The 25982-nt window shown below is 45.3% G+C and overlaps 1 protein-coding gene across 29 annotated transcripts in view; it reads left to right on the forward strand.

The window, feature by feature from the left end:
• The window catches only part of LOC112239559 (CLIP-associating protein 2), a 129020-nt gene that overhangs the window by 13592 nt on the left and 89446 nt on the right, over positions 1–25982 (forward strand). For all 29 annotated transcript variants that reach the window (XM_042310362.1, XM_042310328.1, XM_042310329.1 and 26 more), the window contains exons 2-6: positions 8185–8263; positions 9189–9292; positions 12388–12479; positions 16368–16443; positions 20025–20122. In XM_042310362.1, the coding sequence (XP_042166296.1) occupies positions 8185–8263; positions 9189–9292; positions 12388–12479; positions 16368–16443; positions 20025–20122 (449 nt within the window). The remainder of the gene's footprint in view (positions 1–8184; positions 8264–9188; positions 9293–12387; positions 12480–16367; positions 16444–20024; positions 20123–25982) is intronic.

The raw sequence follows: 25982 nt of genomic DNA on the forward strand, positions 1-25982 counted from the left end.
CCATAATCCTAACAACTTTCTGACAAAATTAGAAACGTATAATATCTGAAACTGTAGCTAGACTCTTACTTTGAGCGCTTCACGGCAGACTGCAACCCCTTTCATTAAATAAGACGTCCTGTGTCGTTTCCGTTTTTGTTTGTGCAGCTTGCTTGGCCCGTTGTGTCAAGTCACTCTGGTTCACATCGTCTGATTCATTTTCAGCATCGGAGAGCGTCAGCATGGTACGATCGTCGTCCTAAAAGTAGTCAATCACTATTTTCTCCCCCCCCACTGACCTGTGTCAATAGCGCTTGAAATTCAGGCCAGCAATGTTGTTGAGAGCACTAGCAACACATTTGCTGTTCTCCATGGCTAACGTTATCTTTAGAAAATAACTGCAGTAGAAAGGATTATCGACTCATAAGGAGCAGCTCATTTTATAGGCAGACAATGCTACACGGCAGACCAATCCGATACTCATCTCTCGGCATGTCCAGCCCATTCATTATCTCAGCCTATCATGGCTTGCGGAAAGGTTCCTGTTGTCTTCTGTGACTAAACCAACTAGGCTGGTAATTTAACAACTTTATTCGTATTTACAGATGGCATTGAAGTTTGCTATTAAGGCACGTGAAAGTTCAAATGTTGAAGGCATTTCTGCAAAAAAAAACTAATTTTGATAAAAATAAATAAAAATAAACGTTCAAACGCCTCTCCTGTGAAGTCGTGACTTGCGACATACACCTAGTTTCCTGAAACAAGTCACAAATCCTAATTAGCTGCTAATGTGGCTATCATAAAGAACTACAAATGCCATGATGATCTGGATGAGACTGCTGAATTGAGTCAAAGGTAACAATTCTCTAAAACGACATTGGAGGCGGCTTATGGTAGAGAAATGGACATTGAATTCTCTGGCAACAGCTCTGGTGGACATTTCTGCAGTCAGCTTGCCAACGTGGACTAAGATGGCGCCGACAGACATGGCAGCTCTGCTTCTAGCTCTTAAGCAAATTTGCAGTATTTTTGTTTGTTATTTCTTACACTATTACAGAATGTCGGAAATAACTTTTGGAAAACAGAGTGGCGGTAACTCGCCAGCATTACGACCAGGAATATGACTTTTCTGAATTGGATATGTTGTTTGCACCTCCCAGGGCAATTTAACTTATTCCAGAGCCCCAAGACACCGCTGGTAGAGAAGAGGTATTCGAAGTGGACTTCTAGTCCGACTCAGGAGGTGGGCACACCATTCCCCGCTTCGGAGTAGATCACTCGCTAATGTTCAGTCTCTGGACAATAAAGTAGACGAGCTCAGGGCAAGGATCTCCTTCCTGAGAGACATCAGGGACTGTAAGATACTCAGTTTCACCGATTTCATGACTCTCTCTGGGTATACTGTCCCTGTCCATACAGCCAGCTGGGTTCTCAGTACATTGTGCAGACAGGAATCAAGAAATCTCCGGGAAGAAGGGTGGTGGTGTATGTTTCATGATTTACCACTGATGGTGTGATTGTGATAACAGACATTAACTCGGGTCCTTTTGTTCACCCGACCTAGAATACCTCACAATCAAATGCCGACCATATTACCTCCCAATATAATTATCTTCTGACATAGTCAAAGACTTGTGTATTCCCCCTCAAGCCGATACCACGACAACTCTCAAAGAACTGCACTGCACTTTATGCACACTGGAAACCACATATCCTGAGGCTGCATTTATTGTAGCTGGGGATTTTAACAAAGCACATTTGAGGAAAACCGTACCGAAGTTCTATCAACACATTGACTGTTGTACTCGCAGTGGAAAAACACTCAAACCATCTTTGAAATGTAAGAAAAAGGCCATAATGTATTATTCCAGCCCAGGTGCAATTTAGATATTGGCCGCAGTTTGGCCGGGCGGCCAGCTCTAGGAAGAGTCTTGGTGGTTCCTAACTTATTAGATTTAAGAATGATGGAGGCCACGGCGTTCTTGGGGACTGTCACGTTCTGACCTTTATTTCCTTTGTTTTGTCGTTATTTAGTATGGTCAGGGCGTGAGTTGGGGTGGGCAGTCTATGTTTTTCTATGATTTGGGGATTTCTATGTTTCGGCCTAGTATGGTTCGCAATCAGAGGCAGGTGTCATTAGTTGTCTCTGATTGAGAATCATACTTAGGTAGCCTGGGTTTCACTGTTTGTTTGTGGGTGATTGTCTATGTTAGTTGCTTGTGTCAGCACAGTTCTCATTATAGCTTCACGGTCGTTATTTTGTTTATTGTTTTGTATAGTTTGTGTTCAGTGCTTTCTTTTATTAAAAAATCATCATGAACACATACCACGCTGCATTTTGGTCCACTTCATATGACGATCGTGACAGGGACCTTCAATGCTGCAGACATTTTTTTGGTACCTTTCTCCAGATTATGTGCTTCGACACAATCCCGTCTCTGAGCTCTACGGACAATTCCTTCGACCTCGTGACTTGTTTTTTGCTCTGACATGCACTATCAACTGTGGGACATTTTATATAGACCGATATGGCCTTCCAAATCATGTCCAATCAGTTGAATTTACCACAGGTGGACTCCAAGTTGGAGAAACATCTCAAGGATGATCAATGGAAACAGGATGGACCTGAGCTCAATTTCAAGGCTCATTGCAAAAGGTCTGAATAGTTACTTAAATAATGTATTTGTAAAAACTAGTTTTCGCTTTATTATTATGGGGTATTGTGACGTCATTATGGGGGTATTGTGACGTCATTATGGGGGTATTGTGACGTCATTATGGGGTATTGTGTGTAAGTTGAAGAAAAAATATATAATTTTATCCGTTTTAGAATAAGGCTGTATCGTAACAAAATGTGGAAAAAGTGAAGGGGTCTGAATACTGTAGGTGCATATTAGGAGCAATACACACAGACACTTCCCAGGTGGCATTGTGTCTGTTGAATGGCCTGACATGTGGCAGTCTAGTTCTGTGGTGTCTCTGTCTATAGTAACTACCAGAGAGGAGAACTGATGGTGGATTGGGCCTATCGAGGCCTGGCCTGCTTCTTAGTGCCCTGCTGGGATTCCCAGTCATTTTTTTATTCTTCACTTCACACAGACATGTCAAAGTATTTCATTTTTTATTTATTTTTTTACATCCAATCATATTATATAAGAGTTCCTCACAGAATTTAAAATCTTTCCAACACTCTCCCCCTCAATTTCAGCTTCATACTATTGCATAGCTGTCCCCTTCATACTTTCCTTGCCAATTCAGTATGTTACAGCCTACTTTCAGGAAAGCCTAGTTTTTTGTTGAATAAAAAGTATTTGCTTGTGTCTGACATATACGCTGGTGGCTTTGATTGACGGGTGTTTTTACAGGATGTGCTTTTGTTTAATTTGCTGATTCTCTCTATAGGCTAATATGTACGTTATTAAGAAAGTTTCCTGACTGGACTCTCTCTTCATACGAATCAAACGCACCTGTCACGATTTAGTCTTGTAAAAAGCCTGTTTTCCGTAGTTTAGGCTATATTAGTTCTTTCATTACGGCATCCTCTCTTTTGAAGCAAATATGTCAATGTCACCGCCATCGAATGACCGCAGCAGCAAGGTTTGGGACGTTTTGCCAATATTCAGTGGGAAGTGGGAGAAAAACCCCATCTGAATGGTTTTGTGCGTCGAAATCGGATCAGTGGGAAAACATTTTTACAGTCTAGGACAAGTTAGGCACATATCAGTCTTTGGACTCTGTTGTTGTTGTCGTCGATACGAAGATGGGACAGATCCTCTCCAACTTGGCATTTCTTCATTTTTATTTTTTTATTTTAAGATTTATAAGTAACAACCTAAACGATCATAATGCCATGATAATAACTGTAATGGCTTAAGAAAAAAATAAATAAAGAATCATATCCATGTAAACAAGTGAACCAACAGAATTGTGACCTGCCTGGCCAGTTGGAGTAACTTCCAACACCGTCACAGCCCTAGTATGGAAGAGGACACATGATGACAAGCTCATAGGTGTTCTCCACAATGACCCTGCACACCATGACACTCGTTGACAAGAAATACAATCAACTTACTGTGCCTTCACATGTGATTGGAGAATCACAATTCCTATGTCAATGTCATCCTGGAATCTCCCAGAACTGAGGATTTGCCACTAGCCTCTCGCTCGCTCTCTCTCTCTGCAGCAGAGATTCACCCCATGCTCATTCACATAGCAGTATGCCCAGTTCATATGCATTATTATTATTCGACCGTGCTGGTCATTTATGAACTTTTGAACATCTTGGCCATGTTCTGTTATAATCTCCACCCGGCACAGCCAGAAGAGGACTGGCCACCCCACATAGCCTGGTTCCTCTCTAGGTTTCTTCCTAGGTTTTGGCCTTTCTAGGGAGTTTTTCCTAGCCACCGTGCTTCTACACCTGCATTGCTTGCTGTTTGGGGTTTTAGGCTGGGTTTCTGTACAGCACTTTGAGATATCAGCTGATGTACGAAGGGCTATATAAATAAATTTGATTTGATTTTGACCACACAGGAGCGCGCTCCACAGCAGCCACTGTAATATTGCACAATGCCTTTTCTTTTCATTCTCTGAATGTTTTAGAGCTGCAGATGTTTGTGATTTACTAAACCTACCCCTCTGAACTAAAACCTTAGCTTGGTAAGTCTTCAGGTCTTAGACATGGTCCCAACCCCTTCCTCTGGTTAGGATGGATGGATGGATGGACAGACTGACAGTTGACCAGGCAGTTTGGATGGGTGGATGGATGGACTGACAGTTGACCAGGCAGGATGGATGGATGGAATGACTGACAGTTGACCAGGCAGGATGGATGGGTGGATGGATGGACTGACAGTTGACCAGGCAGGATGGATGGATGGAATGACAGTTGACCAGGCAGGATGGATGGATGGAATGACAGTTGACCAGGTAGGATGGATGGATGGATGGATGGACTGACAGTTGACCAGGCAGTTTGGATGGATGGATGGATGGACTGACAGTTGACCAGGCAGGATGGATGGATGGAATGACTGACAGTTGACCAGGCAGGATGGATGGATGGATGGATGGACTGACACTTGACCAGGCAGTTTGGATGGGTGGATGGATGGACTGACAGTTGACCAGGCAGGATGGATGGATGGAACGACAGTTGACCAGGCAGTTTGGATGGGTGGATGGATGGACTGACAGTTGACCAGGCAGGATGGATGGATGGATGGACTGACAGTTGACCAGGCAGGATGGATGGATGGAACGACAGTTGACCAGGCAGGATGGATGGATGGATGGATGGACAGACTGACAGTTGACCAGGCAGTTTGGATGGGTGGATGGATGGACTGACAGTTGACCAGGCAGGATGGATGGATGGAATGACAGTTGACCAGGCAGGATGGATGGATGGAATGACAGTTGACCAGGCAGGATGGATGGATGGATGGATGGACTGACAGTTGACCAGGCAGTTTGGATGGGTGGATGGATGGACTGACAGTTGACCAGGCAGTTTGGATGGGTGGATGGATGGACTGACAGTTGACCAGGCAGGATGGATGGATGGAATGACAGTTGACCAGGCAGGATGGATGGATGGATGGAATGACAGTTGACCAGGCAGGATGGATGGATGGATGGACTGACAGTTGACCAGGCAGGATGGATGGATGGACTGACACTTGACCAGGCAGTTTGGATGGGTGGATGGATGGACTGACAGTTGACCAGGCAGGATGGATGGATGGAACGACAGTTGACCAGGCAGTTTGGATGGGTGGATGGATGGACTGACAGTTGACCAGGCAGGATGGATGGATGGATGGATGGATGGACTGACAGTTGACCAGGCAGGATGGATGGATGGAACGACAGTTGACCAGGATGGATGGATGGATGGATGGATGGACTGACAGTTGACCAGGCAGGATGGATGGATGGATGGATGGATGGATGGATGGATGGATGGATGGATGGATGGACTGACAGTTGACCAGGCAGGATGGATGGATGGATGGACTGATGGTTGACCAGGCAGGATGGATGGATGGATGGATGGATGGATGGATGGATGGATGGATGGATGGATGGATGGATGGATGGATGGATGGATGGATGGATGGATGGATGGATGGATGGATGGATGGATGGATGGACAGTTGACCAGGCAGTATGGATGGATGGATGGATGGACAGTTGACCAGGCAGGATGGATGATGGATGGACTGACAGTTGACCAGGCAGGATGGATGGATGGACTGACAGTTGACCAGTCAGGATGGATGGATGGATGGATGGATGGACTGACAGTTAACCAGGCAGGATGGATGGATGGAATGACAGTTGACCAGGCAGTATGGATGGATGGATGGACTGACAGTTGACCAGACAGTTTGAATGGATGGATGAATAGATGGACGGACGAACTGACCAGGCAGTTTTGGGAAAGATGCTATGTCCTCTTTATCTCGTGATGCAAAGTCACTCTTAGCTAGACTACATGTCTGATAGTCGATGTGTGTTTATAGTGTATTAGTATCAGAGGGGCCTGAGAATACCTGAGTGGACATATGGTCCTTCTCTCCTCCCCCTCCCCTCTCTGCTCCCCCTCTCCCCCTCAATTTATCAAAATTGGGTTTGTTTTCAAATTCTGTGTAATCTGAGGGAAATATGTGTCTCTAATATGGTCATACATTTGGCAGGAGGTTAGGAAGTGCAGCTCAGTTTCCACCTCATTTTGTGGGCAGTGTGCACATAGGCAAACTTGGCTCTCAAGAGAAGACAGGCTATGGCGTCCTTTCTCAATAGCAAGGCTATGCTCACAGAGTCTGTACATAGTCAAAGATTTCCTTAATTTTGGGTCAGTCACAGTGGTCAGGTATTCTGCCACTGTGTATTCTCTGTGTAGGGCCAAATAACATTCTAGTTTGCTCTGTTTTTTGTTAATTCTTTCCAATGTGTCAAGTAATTATCTTTTTGTTTTCTCATGATTTGGTTGGTTCTAATTGTGTTGCTGTCCTGGGGCTCTGTGGGTTGTGTTTGTGAACAGAGCCCCAGGACCAGCTTGCTTAGGGGACTCTTCTCCAGGTTCATCTCTCTGTAGGTGATGGCTTTGTTATGGAAGGTTTGGGAATCACTTCCTTTTAGGTGGTTGTAGAATTTAACGGTTCTTTTCTGGATTTTGATAATTAGTGGGTATCGGCCTAATTCTGCTCTGCATGCATTATTTGGTGTTCTACGTTGTACACAGAGGATATTATTGCAGAATTCTCCATGCAGAGTCTCAATTTGGTGTTCGTCCCATTTTGTGAAGTCTTGGTTGGTGAGCGGACCCCAGACCTCACAACCGCAAAGGGCAATGGGTTCTATAACTGATTCAAGTATTTTTAGCCAGATCCTATTTGGTATGTTGAAATTTATGTTCCTTTTGATGGCATAGATTGCCCTTCTTGCCTTGTCTCTCAGATCGTTCACAGCTTTGTGGAAGTTACCTGTGGCGCTGATGTTTAGGCCAAACTATTTATAGTTTTTTTGTGTGCTCTAGGGCAACAGTGTCTAGATGGAATTTGTATTTGTGGTCCTGGTGACTGGACCTTTTTTGGAACACCATTATTTTGGTCTTACTGAGATTCACTGTCAGGGCCCAGGTCTGACAGAATCTGTGCAGAAGATCTAGGTGCTCCTGTAGGCCCTCCTTGGTTGGTGAAAGAAGCACCAGACCTCTCTCTCTTTCTGTTTGTGGTTAACTGGCTCCTCTCTCTCTCTGTTTGGGGTTACCTGGCTCCTCTCGCTCTCTCTCTCTCTCTCTCTCTCTGTTTGGGGTTACCTGGCTCCTCTCTCTCTTTCTCTCTTTCTCTCTCTGTCTCTTTCTCACTCTCTCTGTCTCTTTCTCACTCTCTCTCTCTTTCTCTCTCTCTTTCTCTCGCTCTCTCTCTGTGTGTTTGACTAAAATAGGAGTAACAGCAGTCAGGATCTCTCCCTGGGACAGAGAACCATTTTTGCTTCCGTTATGGTCTGCCAACACAAGCATTCCAGACACAGAACTCCCTCCGCGTGAGATCAAATCCCTATCTCTCTCTCACACGCAGGAAAACTAAGCTTCACAGAACTCTATAACCTTACTACTGTCTGTGTGTTGGGAGTTGATGTGTGTGTGAGTGAGATAGTGACGCAGTATTAAGTGTGTCTTTTCTCTCTGCCCTATAGGTGGCGTTGTTGGGGATAGACATTGCCGGGGCGTTTGTCGATCGCCTGGGGGAACACTTTAGAGGATACCTGGGAACAGGTGAGCTACTGTCTGTCTCTCCATCCTCTTCTGTAATCAGGCTGCAAATAGTCTGGCTAACTGTAGGAGTATCCCATCTAACCCCTTAACCACATTCCCCTACTGCCCTCATTGGCTGCTCCTGTCTGCCTTTTGGTGTGTGTTGTACTTGTCCTGTCAGACTACTGCTGCAGGTGTCACCAGTTGTCATACTCACCTCTCTCCACTCCTCTCCTCTCGTTTCTCTGTCGACACAGAGGAGGAGGAGATGAGATCATAGTGATTAATGAGTGTCATTCTTGATCTACACATAATTGACTCTCCTCACTCGCTGTGTGTGTGTGTGTGTGTGTGTGTGTTACTGTTCTTCTCTCCCATCTGTTGTTGATGATTTTCTGAGGCCATCTTGTTCTGCGAGGGTGTTTGTCCTGGAGGAAGTGAAACAGCTGTTTTCTGAAGAGGGGGAACACCACAATGACCTCACACATTCACATGTCTGTGTTTGATGATGTGTCTCTGCTACAATGCCCCCTGTCGCTGTGTGTTGGACCTCTATTGTCCCCGTTGCCTAGGAAACCAGCCTTTGTGGTAGCAACAACCCAATCCCCCCCTTCCCTCCACACACACACACATGCATTCCTCCCTGAAAACATCAGCTGGGGAGTGACAGGGTGATGTCATCCTACTGCAACCTTCCTCGCCCTCGGTGTGTGTGTGTGTGTGTGTGTGTGGTTCGAAGGGGAAATCGGAGGATTACTTAAAACCGTAGCAGAGAAACTAGTGCCTCCTAAGGAAGTAAACTCTTGTCTGTTACCAAGACGTCTGTGTGAACTCCATTTGACCCACCGTCTAGGTCCGGTAACCTCTCTACTACCAACGTTTCATTATGGAGCCAAGTCAACTATTCTAACATGACATTTGACTGTGTGTCCCCTCCCTTCTCCAGTGGTCCCAGCCCTCGTGGACAGGTTGGGGGACAGTAAGGACCAGGTCAGAGAACAGAGTCAGAATCTTATCCTCCGCTGTATGGAAGTGACCGCATCGCCTATGGTGAGAGACACAGACACACACACACACACACACACACACACACACACACACACACACACACACACACACACACACACACACACACACACACACACACACACACACACACACACACACACACAGACACACACACACACCCAGCCAGGGCCTGACCATCCACTGATCCACTGCGTGTGTGTTTCTGTGTTTGTGAGCATATGTGTGTGTTGAGTGAGATATACACACACACACACACACACACACACACACACACACACACACACACACACACATGCATGGCACGTACGTCATACTCTCTCACAAACACACACACACACACACTGCCTCACCCATGTTGAGCTAGATCCTGCCTCTTCCTGTAGTCCAGGACTAGTATATACAGTCTCAGACCTGGAGGCCTCTGCTGCTTACAGATCTGCTAACAGAACTGGGCGAGGTGACGTCCTCACAGCCTGATTATGTGACATTATAACCAGATTACAACAAACTGGCTGTAATGTCATGAGGATATTTCCCCAGCTGTGCATGCTGGGTAAGGGAGTTGAGGAATAGAACTGTGAGAAACTCACCTCAGAGAGAGCATCCAAACCCCCCAGGCTCTACCTCCTATCAGTGATCCATCATTCATCACAGTTGACTAGATTAACACAGACAGTATCAGGATAGCAGCATCACAGTTGACTAGATTAACACAGACAGTATCAGGTTCGCAGCATCACAGTTGACTAGATTAACACAGACAGTATCAGGATAGCAGCATCACAGTTGACTAGATTAACACAGACAGTATCAGGTTCGCAGCATCACAGTTGACTAGATTAACACAGACAGTATCAGGATCGCAGCTCCCTCTTCTGGACATAACCTGAACTGCAAATGACAGTACACACACACACACACACACACACACACACACACACACACACACACACACACACAGACTGTAACCTCATTTATAAACAGTAATCTGCTGAGCCCCTTGCAGTTTCCCTCCCACAGACTTCTTGTCTCTGTCTCTTACTTTCTTTCAGGGCTTTATTGACATGGGAAACATATGTTAACATTACCAAAGCAAGTGAAATACATAATAAACAAAAGTGAAATAAACAAAAAATGAACAGTAAACATTACAGAAGTTCCAAAAGAATAAAGACATTTCAAATGTCATATTATGTAAATATACAGTGTTGTAATGATGTGCAAATAGTTAAAGAACAAAAGGGAAAATAAATAAACATAAATATGGGTTGTATTTACAATGGTGTTTGTTCTTCACTGGTTGACCTTTTCTTGTGGCAACAGGTCACACATATTGCTGCTGTGATGGCACACTGTGGTATTTCACCCAGTAGATATGGGAGTTCATCAAATGTTTTTTTTTTTCAAATTCTTTGTGGATCTGTGTAATCCGAGGGAAATATGTGTCTCTAATATGGCCATACATTTGTCAGGAGGTTAGGAAGTGCAACTCAGTTTCCACCTCATTTTGTGGGCAGTGTGCACATAGCTTGTCTTCTCTTGAGAGCCATGTCTGCCTTCGGCGGCCTTTCTCAATAGCAAGGCTATGCTCACTGAGTCTATACATTGTCAAAGCTTTCCTTAAGTTTGGGTCAGTCACAGTAGTCAGGTTTTCTGCCACTGTGTACTCTCTGTTTAGGGCCAAATAGCATTCTAGTTTGCTCTGTTTTTTTGTTAATTCTTTCCAATGTGTCAAGTAATTCTCTTTTTGTTTTCTCATGATTTGGTTGCATCTAATTGTGTTGCTGTCCTGGGGCTCTGTGGGGTCTGTTTGTGTTTGTGAACAGAGCCCCAGGACCAGCTTGCCTTGTCTCTCAGATTGTTCACAGCTTTGTGGAAGTTACCTGTGGCGCTGATGTTTAGGCCAAAGTATTTATAGTTTTTTGTGGGCTCCAGGGCAACAGTGATAGATAGAATTTGTATTTGTTGTCCTGGCAACTGGACCTTTTTTAGAACACCATTCATTTTGTCTTACTGATATTCACTGTCAGGGCCCCAGGTCTGTCAGGGCCCCAGGTCTGTCAGGGCCCCAGGTCTGTCAGGGCCCCAGGTCTGTCAGGGCCCCAGGTCTGTCAGGGCCCCAGGTCTGTCAGGGCCCCAGGTCTGTCAGGGCCCCAGGTCTGTCAGGGCCCCAGGTCTGTCAGGGCCCCAGGTCTGTCAGGGCCCCAGGTCTGTCAGGGCCCCAGGTCTGTCAGGGCCCCAGGTCTGTCAGAATCTGTGCAGAATATCTAGGTGCTGCTGTAGGCCCTCCTTGGTTGGTGACAGAAGCACCAGATCGTCAGCAAACAGTAGACATTTGACTTCAGATTCTAGTAGGGTGAGGACAGGTGCTGCAGGCTGTTCTAGTGCCCTCCACAATTCGTTGATATATATGTTGAAGAGGGAGGGGCTTAAGCTGCATCCCTGTCTCACCCCACAGCCCTGTGTATTTTTTGTTGTTGCCAATTTTAACTGCTCACTTGTTGTTTGTGTACATGGATTTAATAATGTTGTATGTTACTTCCCCCAACCCCACTTTCCATCAATTTGTAAAGCAGGCCCTCGTACGGTAATTTGTAAAGCAGGCCCTCGTACGGTAATTTGTAAAGCAGGCCCTCGTACGGTAATTTGTAAAGCAGGCCCTCGTACGGTAATTTGTAAAGCAGGCCCTCGTACGGTAATTTGTAAAGCAAAGGGCCCTCGTACGGTAATTTGTAAAGCAGGCCCTCGTACGGTAATTTGTAAAGCAGGCCCTCGTACGGTCATTTGTAAAGCAGGCCCTCGTACGGTCATTTGTAAAGCAGGCCCTCGTACGGTCATTTGTAAAGCAGGCCCTCGTACGGTCATTTGGTAAAATGCCAATTTGACATTTGCTCAGTACCATCGTTTTCGTTGAAGAAATATTCAAGTCTGTTGTTAATGATAATGCAGAGGATTTTCCCAAGGTTGCTGTTGATGCATATCCCACGGTAGTTATTGGGGTCAAATTTGTCTCCCACTTTTGTGGATTGGGGTGATCAGTCCTTGGTTCCAAATAATATCTTTCTCTTCTCTCTCTCTTTGTCTTTCTCGCTCTCTTTCTCTCACTCAATCTGTAGTATGTGTGGGAGAGGTTGCTTCCTGGTTTTAAACATAAGAACTTCCGCAGCAGAGAGGGGGTGTGTCTGGTTCTCTGCGCCACGCTCAACACGTGAGTACTTCCTCTTTCACCATCAATCACTTCCATAGGTCACAGGTCATACGGCGAGTGAGACTGCTGATTTCCCGAGACTGCTGCTTTACATGGACCGTATGTTTTTCTTGAGGGGCAGGGACAGACGCACCATAGAGTTCGATAGAGGACTCTGGTGCCCAAAAGCCTGTTTAAACGTTCACATGTTTTAATGTTCACATAATGTTGTCAACTGGGTGGGACTTCCTATAGGTTAATGAAGGATCACCCTCCAGCATGACAAGGTCATCAGGGACTTCCTATAGGTTAATGAAGGATCACCCTCCAGCATGACAAGGTCATCAGGGACTTCCTATAGGTTAATGAAGGATCACCCTCCAGCATGACAAGGTCATCAGGGACTTCCTATAGGTTAATGAAGGATCACCCTCCAGCATGACAAGGTCATCAGGGACTTCCTATAGGTTAATGAAGGATCACCCTCCAGCATGACAAGGTCATCAGGGACTTCCTATAGGTTAATGAAGGATCACCCTCCAGCATGACAAGGTCATCAGGGACTTCCTATAGGTTAATGAAGGATCACCCTCCAGCATGACAAGGTCATCAGGGACTTCCTATAGGTTAATGAAGGATCACCCTCCAGCATGACAAGGTCATCAGGAGGGATCAGCCAATTTAATTATAGTTGTGAGAAATGATGTCATAACTCCAGGTGGCAGTAAATCACTGTCCTTCACTTTATACCGGTCCAAACAACCCTCCAGGTGGCAGTAAATCACTGTCCTTGACTTTATAGGTTAAACAGGATCACCCTCCAGGTGACAAGTAAATCACTGTCCTTGACTTTAGGTTAATGAAACAACCCTCCAGGTGGCTGTAAATCACTGTCCTTGACTTTATACCAGGTTAAAACATCACCCTCCAGGTGGCAAAATCACTGTCCTTGACTTTATAGGTTAAAACAACCCTCCAGGTGGCATGAAAGGTCACTCAGGGACTTCCTATAGGTTAATAAGGATCACCCTCCAGCATGACAAACAACCCTCCAGGTGGTAGTAAATCACTTCCTATACTTTATATGAAATCAACCCTCCAGGTGACAAGGTCAAACAACCCTCCAGGTGGTAGTAAATCACTTCCTTGACTTTATACCGGTCCAAACATCACCCTCCAGGTGGTAAGTAAATCACTGTCCTTCACTTTATAGGTTAAAACATCACCCTCCAGGTGAGTAAATCACTCAGGACTTCCTATAGGTCCAAACAAGGTGGCTGTAAATCACTCCAGCATGACTTTATACCGTCAAACAGGGACCCTCCAGGTGGCTGTAAATCACTGTCCAGACTTTATACCAGTCAAACAACCCTCCAGGTGGTAGTAAATCACTGTCCTTCAGCATTACAAGGTCCAAACAATCCTCCAGGTGGTAGTAAATCACTAGTCCTGTGACTTTATATGTCCAAACACCCTCCAGGTGGCTGTAAATCACTGTCCTTGACTTTATACCAGTCCAAACAACCCTCCAGGTGGTAGTAAATCACTGTCCTTGACTTTATACCGGTCCAAACAACCCTCCAGGTGGTAGTAAATCACTGTCCTTGACTTTATACCGGTCCAAACAACCCTCCAGGTGGCTGTAAATCACTGTCCTTGACTTTATACCGGTCCAAACAACCCTCCAGGTGGCAGTAAATCACTGCCCTTGACTTTATACCGGTCCAAACAACCCTCCAGGTGGCTGTAAATCACTGTCCTTGACTTTATACCAGTCCAAACAACCCTCCAGGTGGTAGTAAATCACTGTCCTTCACTTTATACCGGTCCAAACAACCCTCCAGGTGGTAGTAAATCACTGTCCTTGACTTTATACCGGTCCAAACAACCCTCCAGGTGGTAGTAAATCACTGTCCTTCACTTTATACCGGTCCAAACAACCCTCCAGGTGGTAGTAAATCACTGCCCTTGACTTTATACCGGTCCAAACAACCCTCCAGGTGGCTGTAAATCACTGTCCTTGACTTTATACCGGTCCAAACAACCCTCCAGGTGGCTGTAAATCACTGCCCTTGACTTTATACCGGTCCAAACAACCCTCCAGGTGGTAGTGACAGCCACAGCTGCAAGGTAGCCTGCTGATGACAGCCACAGCTGCAAGGTAGCCTGCTGATGACAGCTGCAAGGTAGCCTGCTGATGACAGCCACAGCTGCAAGGTAGCCTGCTGATGACAGCCACAGCTGCAAGGTAGCCTGCTGATGACAGCCACAGCTGCAAGGTAGCCTGCTGATGACAGCCACAGCTGCAAGGTAGCCTGCTGATGACAGCCACAGCTGCAAGGTAGCCTGCTGATGACAGCCACAGCTGCAAGGTAGCCTGCTGATGACAGCCACAGCTGCAAGGTAGCCTGCTGATGACAGCCACAGCTGCAAGGTAGCCTGCTGATGACAGCCACAGCTGCAACAGCTAGCCTGCTGATGACAGCCACAGCTGCAAGGTAGCCTGCTGATGATAGCCACAGCTGCAATGTAGCCTGCTGATGACAGCCACAGCTGCAAGGTAGCCTGCTGATGACAGCCACCTGCTGAGACAGCTGCAAGGTAGCCTGCTGATGACAGCCACAGCTGCAAGGTAGCCTGCTGATGACAGCCACAGCTGCAAGGTAGCCTGCTGATGACAGCCACAGCTGCAAGGTAGCCTGCTGATGACAGCTGCAAGGTAGCCTGCTGATGACAGCTGCAAGGTAGCCTGCTGATGACAGCTGCAAGGTAGCCTGCTGATGATAGCCACAGCTGCAAGGTAGCCTGCTGATGACAGCCACAGCTGCAAGGAAGCCTGCTGATGACAGCCACAGCTGCAAGGTAGCCTGCTGATGACAACCACAGCTGCAGGTAGCCTAGAGAAGCCTATGCGGTGTGATTGCATGTGGGCCAGACTAAGCTATAGCCTAAAATAGGCCCATTTGTGTTCTGAGAGAATTTGATTTATACCTAGGCCTTTTTAATCCAATCTGATTGACTGGAATTAATCAAACAAGACAATAGTGATGACATACTGTATAAGTGTCTTTTAAATTCCCGATGGAAAGGCCAAGATGATGCAACCCATTCAACCTGCCGTGATTGGGAGTCCCATAGGGCGGCGCACCATTGGCCCAGCGTCGTCCGGGTTTGGCCTGTGTAGGCCGTCATTGTAAATAGGAATTTGTTCTTAACCCGACTTGTTTAGTTAAATAAAGGTTAAATAATTAATAAATACCTTCTTTGTTCGTTTTTTGTCCAATTGCAGTGGTCTCATTGTTTGTCTGTGTAAAGGGTTTTCATCCTCTAGACAATTCTGTTCCCAATGCCCTGCTTCAAGGGGGGCGAGTGTCGTGCTCTACCAGTCCAGACGTAGCAAGTACACAAGTTTACATTTGAACAGTATGTGTAGCCGACGGTATTTTTACAAAACGTTTTAAAGCATAAAGAGGCTCGAGGCGCTGTAAAGCAGGGATGGGCACCTCCAGTCCACGGGGGTCTGAGTGATGTCACACATTTTCCCCATCCCTAGTAAACACAGCTGACTTTTATTAAACTCACTGCATTCTAAACTGTAGATCATGATGAGTCGGGGCAGAAGTGTGACAGTAAATCAGCTGTGTCTTCAGGGGACTGGAGTTGCCCGTCCCTGCTGTGAAGCTGGAATCTTCTCACTGATTGTTGCATCATCTTGCTAATAGCAGCACTGTTGTGCTAAATGCTACGCTGCTACATGCTATGCAGCAAAAGGCTAAAGGTGTCTCTATGACCTGCTGGTGAATGTTGCAGAATGGTGGGTTACCCTGATAAACTTATACCCCCCCTCTCACTCATACCCTCTCCCTCCCCCTCTATCTCTCTTCTTCTCTCCCTCCTTCCCTCTCTCAGGTATGGTGCTCAGCCATTGCGTCTCAGTAAGATCGTTCCCCACCTCTGCACTCTGACTGGAGACCAAAACCCACAGGTGAGAGTCTGAGCATATATCTGAATCCCTTTTTGTCTCTGTCTGTATTAAAAACATCCAAAAGCAGGGCTGTCCAACCCTGTTCCTGGAGAGAGACCCTCCTGTAGGTTTAAACTCCAACCCTGTTCCTGGAGAGAGACCCTCCTGTAGGTTTTAACTCCAACCCTGTTCCTGGAGAGAGACCCTCCTGTAGGTTTTAACTCCAACCCTGTTCCTGGAGAGAGACCCTCCTGTAGGTTTTAACTCCAACCCTGTTCCTGGAGAGAGACCCTCCTGTAGGTTTTAACTCCAACCCTGTTCCTGGAGAGAGACCCTCCTGTAGGTTTTTAACTCCAACCCTGTTCCTGGAGAGATACCCTCCTGTAGGTTTTAACTCCAACCCTGTTCCTGGAGAGCTACCCTCCTGTAGGTTTTAACTCCAACCATGTTCCTGGAGAGAGACCCTCCTGTAGGTTTTTAACTCCAACCCCAGTTGTAACTGACCTGATTCACCTCATCAACCAGCTATTTATTAGAATCAGGTGTGTTAGATTAGGCTTGGAGTTTAAACCTCTGAGGTCTGTAACAGGTTTTAATGTAACATGGAGAGAAAGCCCTGTAACATAGAAATTATATAAGTGTGAGTTCCATTAAACACATTGTGGAACACATAGAAGTTCTAGTCATTGCGTTTCTATGGTGAAGTATTCAACAATACAGAAATGCCAGTGTGCTGGAGTTACTCATTCTAATCGTTTACCCTGCTATTAGACAGTCAATGGGAGACTGTTAAATAGCTGGGTGAGAGAACCCTGGTTTCACCGCTGAAACATGTTAAATAGCTGTGTGTGAGAGAACCCTGGTTTCACCGCTGAAACATGTTAAATAGCTGGGTGAGAGAACCCTGGTTTCACCGCTGAAACATGTTAAATAGCTGGGTGAGAGAACCCTGGTTTCACCACTGAAACAGCTGTGTGAAATAACTGGAGAGAGAACCCTGGTTTCACCACTGAAACAGCTGTGCTGAGAGAGAACCCTGGTTTCACCACTGAAACATGTTAAATAGCTGTGTGAGAGAGAACCCTGGTTTCACCGCTGAAACATGTTAAATAGCTGTGTGAGAGAGAAAACCCTGGTTTCACCGCTGAAACATGTTAAATAGCTGTGTGAGAGAGAACCCTGGTTTCACCACTGAAACATGTTAAATAGCTGTGTGAGAGAGAACCCTGGTTTCACCACTGAAACAGCTGTGTGTGAGAGAATCCTGGTTTCACCACTGAAACATGTTAAATAGCTGGGTGAGAGAACCCTGGTTTCACCACTGAAACATGTTAAATAGCTGTGTGAAACATGCTGAGAGAACCCTGGTTTCACCGCTGAAACATGTTAAATAGCTGTGTGTGAGAGAACCCTGGTTTCACCGCTGAAACATGTTAAATAGCTGTGTGGTTTCACCACTGAAACATGAGAACCCTGGTTTCACCGCTGAAACATGTTAAATAGCTGTGTGAGAGAGAACCCTGGTTTCACCGCTGAAACAACTGGATGTTAAATAGCTGGGTGAGAGAACCCTGGTTTCACCGCTGAAACATGTTAAATAGCTGGGTGAGAGAGAACCCTGGTTTCACCGCTGAAACAACTGGATGAGAGAACCCTGGTTTCACCACTGAACCATGTTAAATAACTGGGTGAGAGAACCCTGGTTTCACTGCTGAACCATGTTAAATAGCTGGGTGAGAGAACCCTGGTTTCACCACTGAAATAACTGGGTGAGAGAACCCTGGTTTCACCGCTGAACCATGTTAAATAGCTGGGTGAGAGAACCCTGGTTTCACCACTGAAACATGTTAAATAGCTGGGTGAGAGAACCCTGGTTTCACTGCTGAACCATGTTAAATAGCTGGTGTGAGAGAACCCTGGTTTCACCGCTGAACCATGTTAAATAGATAGCTGGGTGAGAGAACCCTGGTTTCACCACTGAAACATGTTAAATAGCTGGGTGAGAGAACCCTGGTTTCACTGCTGAACCATGTTAAATAACTGGGTGAGAGAACCCTGGTTTCACTGCTGAACCATGTTAAATAGCTGGGTGAGAGAACCCTGGTTTCACCACTGAAATAACTGGATGAGAGAACCCTGGTTTCACCACTGAACCATGTTAAATAACTGGGTGAGAGAACCCTGGTTTCACCGCTGAAACAGCTGGGTGAGAGAGAACCCTGGTTTCACCACTGAAACATGTTAAATACCTGGGTGAGAGAGAGAACCCTTTGGATGGTGTACTGTCACTACAAAGATACAGGCGTCGTTCCTAACTCCGTTAACGGAGAGGAAGGAAACCGCTCAGGGATTTCACCATGAGGTCAAAGGTGACTTTTAAACAGTTACACAGTTTAATAGCTTTGATAGAAAACTGAGGATGGATCAACAACATTGTGAAAATGAAGCCTGTACAGAATACAAATATTCCAAAACATGCATCCTGTTTGCAACAAGGCACTGAAGTTAAACTGCAAGAAATTTGCAAAGAAATGATCTTTAGCCTGAATACAACGTGTTATGTTTGGGGCAAATCCAACACAACACATCACTGAGTACCACTCTTCATATTTTCAAGCATGGTGGTGGCTGCATCATGTTATGGGTATGCTTGTCATCAGCAACCACTTAGGACAATAACTTAGAAAACACTGGAGTTGCTTACCAAGACGACTTTGAATGTTCCTTAGTGGCCTAGTTACAGTTTTGACTTAAATCAGCTTGAAAATCTATGTCAAGACTTGAAAATCGCTGTCTGGCAATGATCAACAACCGACTTGACAGAGAAGAATTTTCACATACATTTTTTAAAATGTGAAAATATTGTACCATCCAGGTGTGCAAAGCTCTTAGACTTACCCAGAAAGACTCACAGCTGTAATCACTCTTAGAGACTTACCCAGAAAGACTCACAGCTGTAATCACTCTTAGAGACTTACCCAGAAAGACCCACAGCTGTAATCGCTCTTAGAGACTTACCCAGAAAGACTGACAGCTGTAATCGCTCTTAGAGACTTACCCAGAAAGACTCACAGCTGTAATCGCTCTTATAGACTTACCCAGAAAGACTCACAGCTGTAATCGCTCTTATAGACTTACCCAGAAAGACTCACAGCTGTAATCGCTGCCAAAGGGGATTTGAACAGAATTCTGTATTTAATTTTCAATACATTTGCAGAAGTTTCCAAAAACATGTTTTCACTTTGTCGTTTTGGGGTTTTGTGTGTAGATGAGGTGAGGGGGAAAACATGTTTATTTTTAATTCAGTCTGTAACACAACATGTGGACTAAGTCAAGGGGTGTGAATACTTTCTGAAGGCTCTGTAGATCATTTACACACACACACACAAGGGCAGGGTAACACCTTACTCTCGCTAGGCCGGCCAGAGTTATCTGATGCCATTACAATCATACTAAACATGATGCTTTATCCCCCTGTTAAGAGATCTGCTAACTCAACTGTGAATAATATGAATTGCATAATATATATTTTCATTATTTAGTTATGTGGATAATGATACTGGATAACCGATATTGTGGGATGCTGTGTGTCCTGTGTGCAGGTCCGTGAGGCTGCCACAACATCTCTGGTGGATGTCTATCGCCACATAGGAGAGAGAGTCAGAGCCGACCTGGGAAAGAGTGGCCTGCCTGCCGGACGGTGAGTCTGTGTGTGTGTGTGTGTGTGTGGTTGTGTGTGTGTGTGTGGTTGTGTGGTTGTGTGTGTGGTGGTGTGTGTGTGTGTGTGTGTGTGTGTGTGTGTGGTTGTGTGGTTGTGTGTGTGTGTTTGTGTGTGTGTGTTTGTGTGTGTGTGTGTGTGTGTGTGTGTGTGTGTGTGTGGTTGTGTGTGTGTGTGGTTGTGTGTGTGTGTGTGTGTGTGTGTGTGTGTGTGTGTGTGTGTGTGTGTGGTTGTGTGTTGTGTGTTGTGGTTGTGTGTGTGTGTGTGTGTGTGTGGGTTGTGTGTGTGGTGTGTGTGTGTGGTGTGTGGTTGTGTGTGTGTGGTTGTGTGTGTGTGTGTGTGTGTGGTTGTGTGTGTGTGTGTGTGTGTGTGTGTGGTTGGGTGTGTGTTTGTGTGTGTGTTGTGTGTGTTGGGTGTGTGTGTGTGTGTGTTTGTGTGTGTGTGTGTGTGTGTTTGTGTGTGTGGTGTTGTGTTTGTGTGTGTGTGTGGTTGGTTGTGTGTGTGTGTGTGTGTGTGTGGTTGTGTATTGGCGTCACTCCATTATCGTTGACACTTTTGGAGAAACCTGTGGAGAATAATGGTCTGTAAAGAATACTTCTAAAATAAGTAGTTCGGTCGGTCGAGTCTGCAGGTTTTGTTGCTGTGGTCTTTTCACTCGCCAGTGACCTCTGTCAGTGGTTTGGACTGTGAATACTAAGTGTATGTTACGTCCCGTGGTATCTCTGTCCCAGTCCACACCAAGCTCCACTCTGCCCCTCACACAGTCGCACACAGAGACTCTTTATACTGGACAATGAAGAGGAGGACAGAGGACGAGAGGGGAGGAGTGTGTCGTCTCTGAAGAGCTCCATTGAGTATACTTGCTCTGGTCACCGTGGTTACCGTAATAAGGAGTCCGTAGTGTTGTCATTCTGAGCACACACAGCCTCCTCTCTGCCGTCTCTCTCTCTCTCTCTCTGCCGTCTCTCTCTTTTTGACTTCTCTCTCTTTCTGACTTCTCTCTCTTTCTGACTTCTCTCTCTTTCTGACTTCTCTTCTCTCTCTTTTTGACTTCTCTCTCTTTTTGACTTCTCTCTCTTTCTGACTTCTCTCTCTTTCTGACTTCTCTCTCTTTTTGACTTCTCTCTCTTTCTGACCTCTTCTCTCTCTTTCTGACTTCTCTCTCTTTTTGACTTCTCTTCTTTCTGACTTCTCTTTTTCTGACTTCTCTCTCTTTCTGACTTCTCTTCTCTTTTTCTGACTTCTCTCTCTTTTTGACTTCTCTCTCTTTCTGACTTCTCTCTCTTTTTGACTTCTCTCTCTTTCTGACTTCTCTCTCTTTCTGACCTCTTCTCTCTCTTTCTGACTTCTCTCTCTTTTTGACTTCTCTCTCTTTCTGACTTCTCTCTCTTTCTGACTTCTCTCTCTTTCTGACTTCTCTCTCTTTCTGACTTCTCTTCTCTTCTCTCTCTTTCTGACTTCTCTCCTCTCTCTTTCTGACTTCTCTCTCCTCTCTCTTTCTGACTTCTCTCCTCTCTCTTTCTGACTTCTCTCCTCTCTCTTTCTGACTTCTCTCTTCTTTCTCCTCTCTCCTCTCTTTCTCTCTTCTCTCTCCTCTCTTTCTGCCTTCTCTCTCCTCTCTCCTCTCTTTCTCTCTTCTCTCTTCTCTCTCCTCTCTTTCTGCCTGCTCTCTTCTCTCTCCTCTCTTTCTGACTTCTCTCTCTCTATCAATTTCAATTAAATATGCTTTAGTGGCATGACGTAACAATGTAGATATTGCCAAAGCATTGTTTGGAGATTTATAATAATAACATAATTAATAATTACATTTGGGGAAATGGGGCTGATGATTTTTATAGAATAGTGGCCAATTCGTTGATGTAAATATTGAAGAGTGCAGGGCTCAGATTGCAACTGTGGCCTGGTTAAATAGTTAGGTCATTTTCTTGCCAATTTTAATGCTGCACGTATTGATTTAATTATGTCATATATTTTACTCCCTCCACCAGTTTCAGTGACTTTGTAGAACAGTCCTGTATGCCAAATAGAATCAAATGCCTTTTGGAAGTTGATAAAGCAAGCGTATATTTTGGTATTATTTTGGTGGACATGTTTATCTATCAGTGTGTGTAAATATGATCAGTTGTGCGATGTTTTGGTATAAATCAAATTGGTCTTTTACTCAAGACGTTGTGTTTATTAAGGACGTTTAGAACTCGTACATTTATAATACTACAGAAAACCTTCCCCAGGTTACTGTTCACACAAATGTCTCTGTAATTGTTAGGGTCAAATTTGTCTCCGTTCTTGAAGATTGGGGATATGAGTCCTTGATTCCAGATGTCAGGGAAATAACCTACACTCAGGATCAAATTAAACTGTTTTAATATAGCCAATTGAAATGTTGAAATGTGTACAAGTGAGTTTGAGCATCTCATTTAGGATGCCATCAGGTCCGCATGCCTGAGTTTCTTATAGAGCTCCTGGTCAGTAATAGTTTAGTGTCTTATAGAGCTCCTGGTCAGTAATAGTTTAGTGTCTTATAGAGCTCCTGGTCAGTAATAGTTTAGTTTCTTATAGAGCTCCTGGTCAGTAATAGTTTAGTTTCTTATAGAGCTCCTGGTCAGTAATAGTTTAGTTTCTTATAGAGCTCCTGGTCAGTAATAGTTTAGTTTCTTATAGAGCTCCTGGTCAGTAATAGTTTAGTTTCTTATAGAGCTCCTGGTCAGTAATAGTTTAGTTTCTTATAGAGCTCCTGGTCAGTAATAGTTTAGTTTCTTATAGAGCTCCTGGTCAGTAATAGTTTAGTTTCTTATAGAGCTCCTGGTCAGTAATAGTTTAGTTTCTTATAGAGCTCCTGGTCAGTAATAGTTTAGTTTCTTATAGAGCTCCTGGTCAGTAATAGTTTAGTTTCTTATAGAGCTCCTGGTCAGTAATAGTTTAGTTTCTTATAGAGCTCCTGGTCAGTAATAGTTTAGTTTCTTATAGAGCTCCTGGTCAGTAATAGTTTAGTTTCTTATAGAGCTCCTGGTCAGTAATAGTTTAGTTTCTTATAGAGCTCCTGGTCAGTAATAGTTTAGTTTCTTATAGAGCTCCTGGTCAGTAATAGTTTAGTTTCTTATAGAGCTCCTGGTCAGTAATAGTTTAGTTTCTTATAGAGCTCCTGGTCAGTAATAGTTTAGTTTCTTATAGAGCTCCTGGTCAGTAATAGTTTAGTTTCTTATAGAGCTCCTGGTCAGTAATAGTTTAGTTTCTTATAGAGCTCCTGGTCAGTAATAGTTTAGTTTCTTATAGAGCTCCTGGTCAGTAATAGTTTAGTTTCTTATAGAGCTCCTGGTCAGTAATTGGGGAGTCCAGTGGATTTTGATTGTCCATTCAACTTCTCATGAATTTGGCATTTTGTTCTGCGTTTGTGTCAATTTCAACAGGGTTGTAGAGTGTTTTAAAATGGGTTGTCCATATGTCACCATTTTGTATCGCTAATTCCACTTTTATTTATTTTTAGGTTTTTCCAATTTTGCCAGAAGTTGTGTGTGTGTTCATGGACTCCTCAATTAGTGTCAGCTGCTTGCTGTTGTACTGTGCTTTTTTGGTTCTGAGTGTTACGTTTATAGCGTTTTAAAGTCTCACAGTAATGAAGGCGTAATTCACCATTATTTGTGTCTCTGTGCTTTTGTTTGGATAGTGTTTAAATTTTTTACTCATTGTTTTACAATCTGCATCAAACCAGTTGTCATCTTTGGTCTTTTTAAAATTTAATTTGGTCAATTTCAGTTGTGCTTCTTTTGCTGTTTTCGTATGTATGTATGTGTGTGTGTGTGTGTGTGTGTGTGTCTGATAAATAACTAGTGTCTTATCTGACCCACTGGAATTGTGATACAGTGAATTATAAGTGAAATAATTGGTCTGTAAACAATTGTTGGAAAGATTACTTGTGTCATGTACAAAGTAGATGTCCTAACAGACTTGCAAGTGTATGTAAAACTTCCGATATATAGTTATTTATCGGACACACACACACACACACACACACACACACACACACACACACACACATACATACATACATACATACATACATACATACCCATGTGGAGGGGGGGGGGCCCTGTGGAGGGGAGGGGGCCCTGTGGAGTGCAGGGGACCCTGTGGAGGGCGGGGGCCCTGTCTGGGCCGGGAGACTGCCTCTCTGGTCTGGTAGAGGTGGTGGTATGTTGTGGGGTAGTAGACTGGGCTCAGTCCAGTCTTGCTAAGCCGATGGAGGTGGTGATGCTCTGGTGGTGGGTAGGGCCTGTGGGGTGCGCTGGGTCTGGTGGGGGCTTGGGGCTCCTTGGTGGTGCAGTGTTCTGGTAGGGGTCTCTGGGTGGTCCTCTGTCCAGTGCGGCATGGGGTGTTTTGTCTACCAACTGCCACATCCTTTAGAGACTTGACAAACATCCCTACTGTCTGCTTCCTCAGGTGGGAGTGGTCGTGCAGATGCTCTGGGGTGATTGTTGGTTGCTGAGCAACGTGTACGTTCTGGAGTAGGCCACACCCTCTGGTGATGTCAGCGTTGACTTTCTGAATGGGACGGGGAGGAAAGTCTTTCTGGGGCAGCGGAGGGGAGATGGTGAGGCCCTCTCTGCTACTCTGTTGACCAGGCTGCCTACTCTCTCCTTCTCCTCTCGCAGGTTGTTGGTGCCCGTGGTGAATAATTCATGTAGTCAGGCTGGGACAGGATGTGGAGTGCATCCTGTGTTTTTGCAGGGGTGGACACATCTCTGGAGTAGGTGTCCACATATGAAACTCCTTGTTGACTGGGGGTGTGGGTAAAGGGCGTTTGGTATGGGGGGGACTCCTCACGGTGGCCTTTACCTCCTCTAGAGCTACGGTAAGGCTCTCTCTTCACGGTTTACCTCCTCTAGAGCTACGGTAAGGCTCTCTCCTCACGGTGGTCTTTACCTCCTCTAGAGCTACGGTAAGACTCTCTCCTCACGGTGGTCTTTACCTCCTCTAGAGCTGTGGTAAGACTCTCTCTCCTCACGGTGGTCTTTACCTCCTCTAGAGCTGTGGTAAGACTCTCTCTCCTCACGGTGGTCTTTACCTCCTCTAGAGCTGTGGTAAGGCTCTCTCCTCACGGTGGTCTTTACCTCCTCTAGAGCTGTGGTAAGACTCTCCTCACAGTGGCCTTTACCTCCTCTAGAGCTGTGGTAAGACTCTCCTCACAGTGGCCTTTACCTCCTCTAGAGCTGTGGTAAGACTCTCCTCACAGTGGCTGTGGTAAGACTCTTTACCTCCTCTAGAGCTGTGGTAAGACTCTCCTCACAGTGGCCTTTACCTCCTCTAGAGCTGTGGTAAGACTCTCCTCACAGTGGCCTTTACCTCCTCTAGAGCTGTGGTAAGACTCTCCTCACAGTGGCCTTTACCTCCTCTAGAGCTGTGGTAAGACTCTCCTCACAGTGGCCTTTACCTCCTCTAGAGCTGTGGTAAGACTCTCCTCACAGTGGCCTTTACCTCCTCTAGAGCTGTGGTAAGACTCTCCTCACAGTGGCCTTTACCTCCTCTAGAGCTGTGGTAAGACTCTCCTCACAGTGGCCTTTACCTCCTCTAGAGCTGTGGTAAGACTCTCCTCACAGTGGCCTTTACCTCCTCTAGAGCTGTGGTAAGACTCTCCTCACAGTGGCCTTTACCTCCTCTAGAGCTGTGGTAAGGCTCTCTCCTCACAGTGGCCTTTACCTCCTCTAGAGCTGTGGTAGGCTTTGCCTAGCTAGCATGATACAGATTGACAGAGTTTGAGTTAGAGGACTAATCCTTTCCTCCTCTGTTGATCTTCAGTTGTACAATTTGTTTACCTATATATCTTTTGCTAATTTAATCTTGTAAA

Source organism: Oncorhynchus tshawytscha, linkage group LG31, assembly GCF_018296145.1.
Source record: "Oncorhynchus tshawytscha isolate Ot180627B linkage group LG31, Otsh_v2.0, whole genome shotgun sequence".
In the NCBI taxonomy this organism is placed as follows: Eukaryota; Metazoa; Chordata; class Actinopteri; order Salmoniformes; family Salmonidae; genus Oncorhynchus; species Oncorhynchus tshawytscha.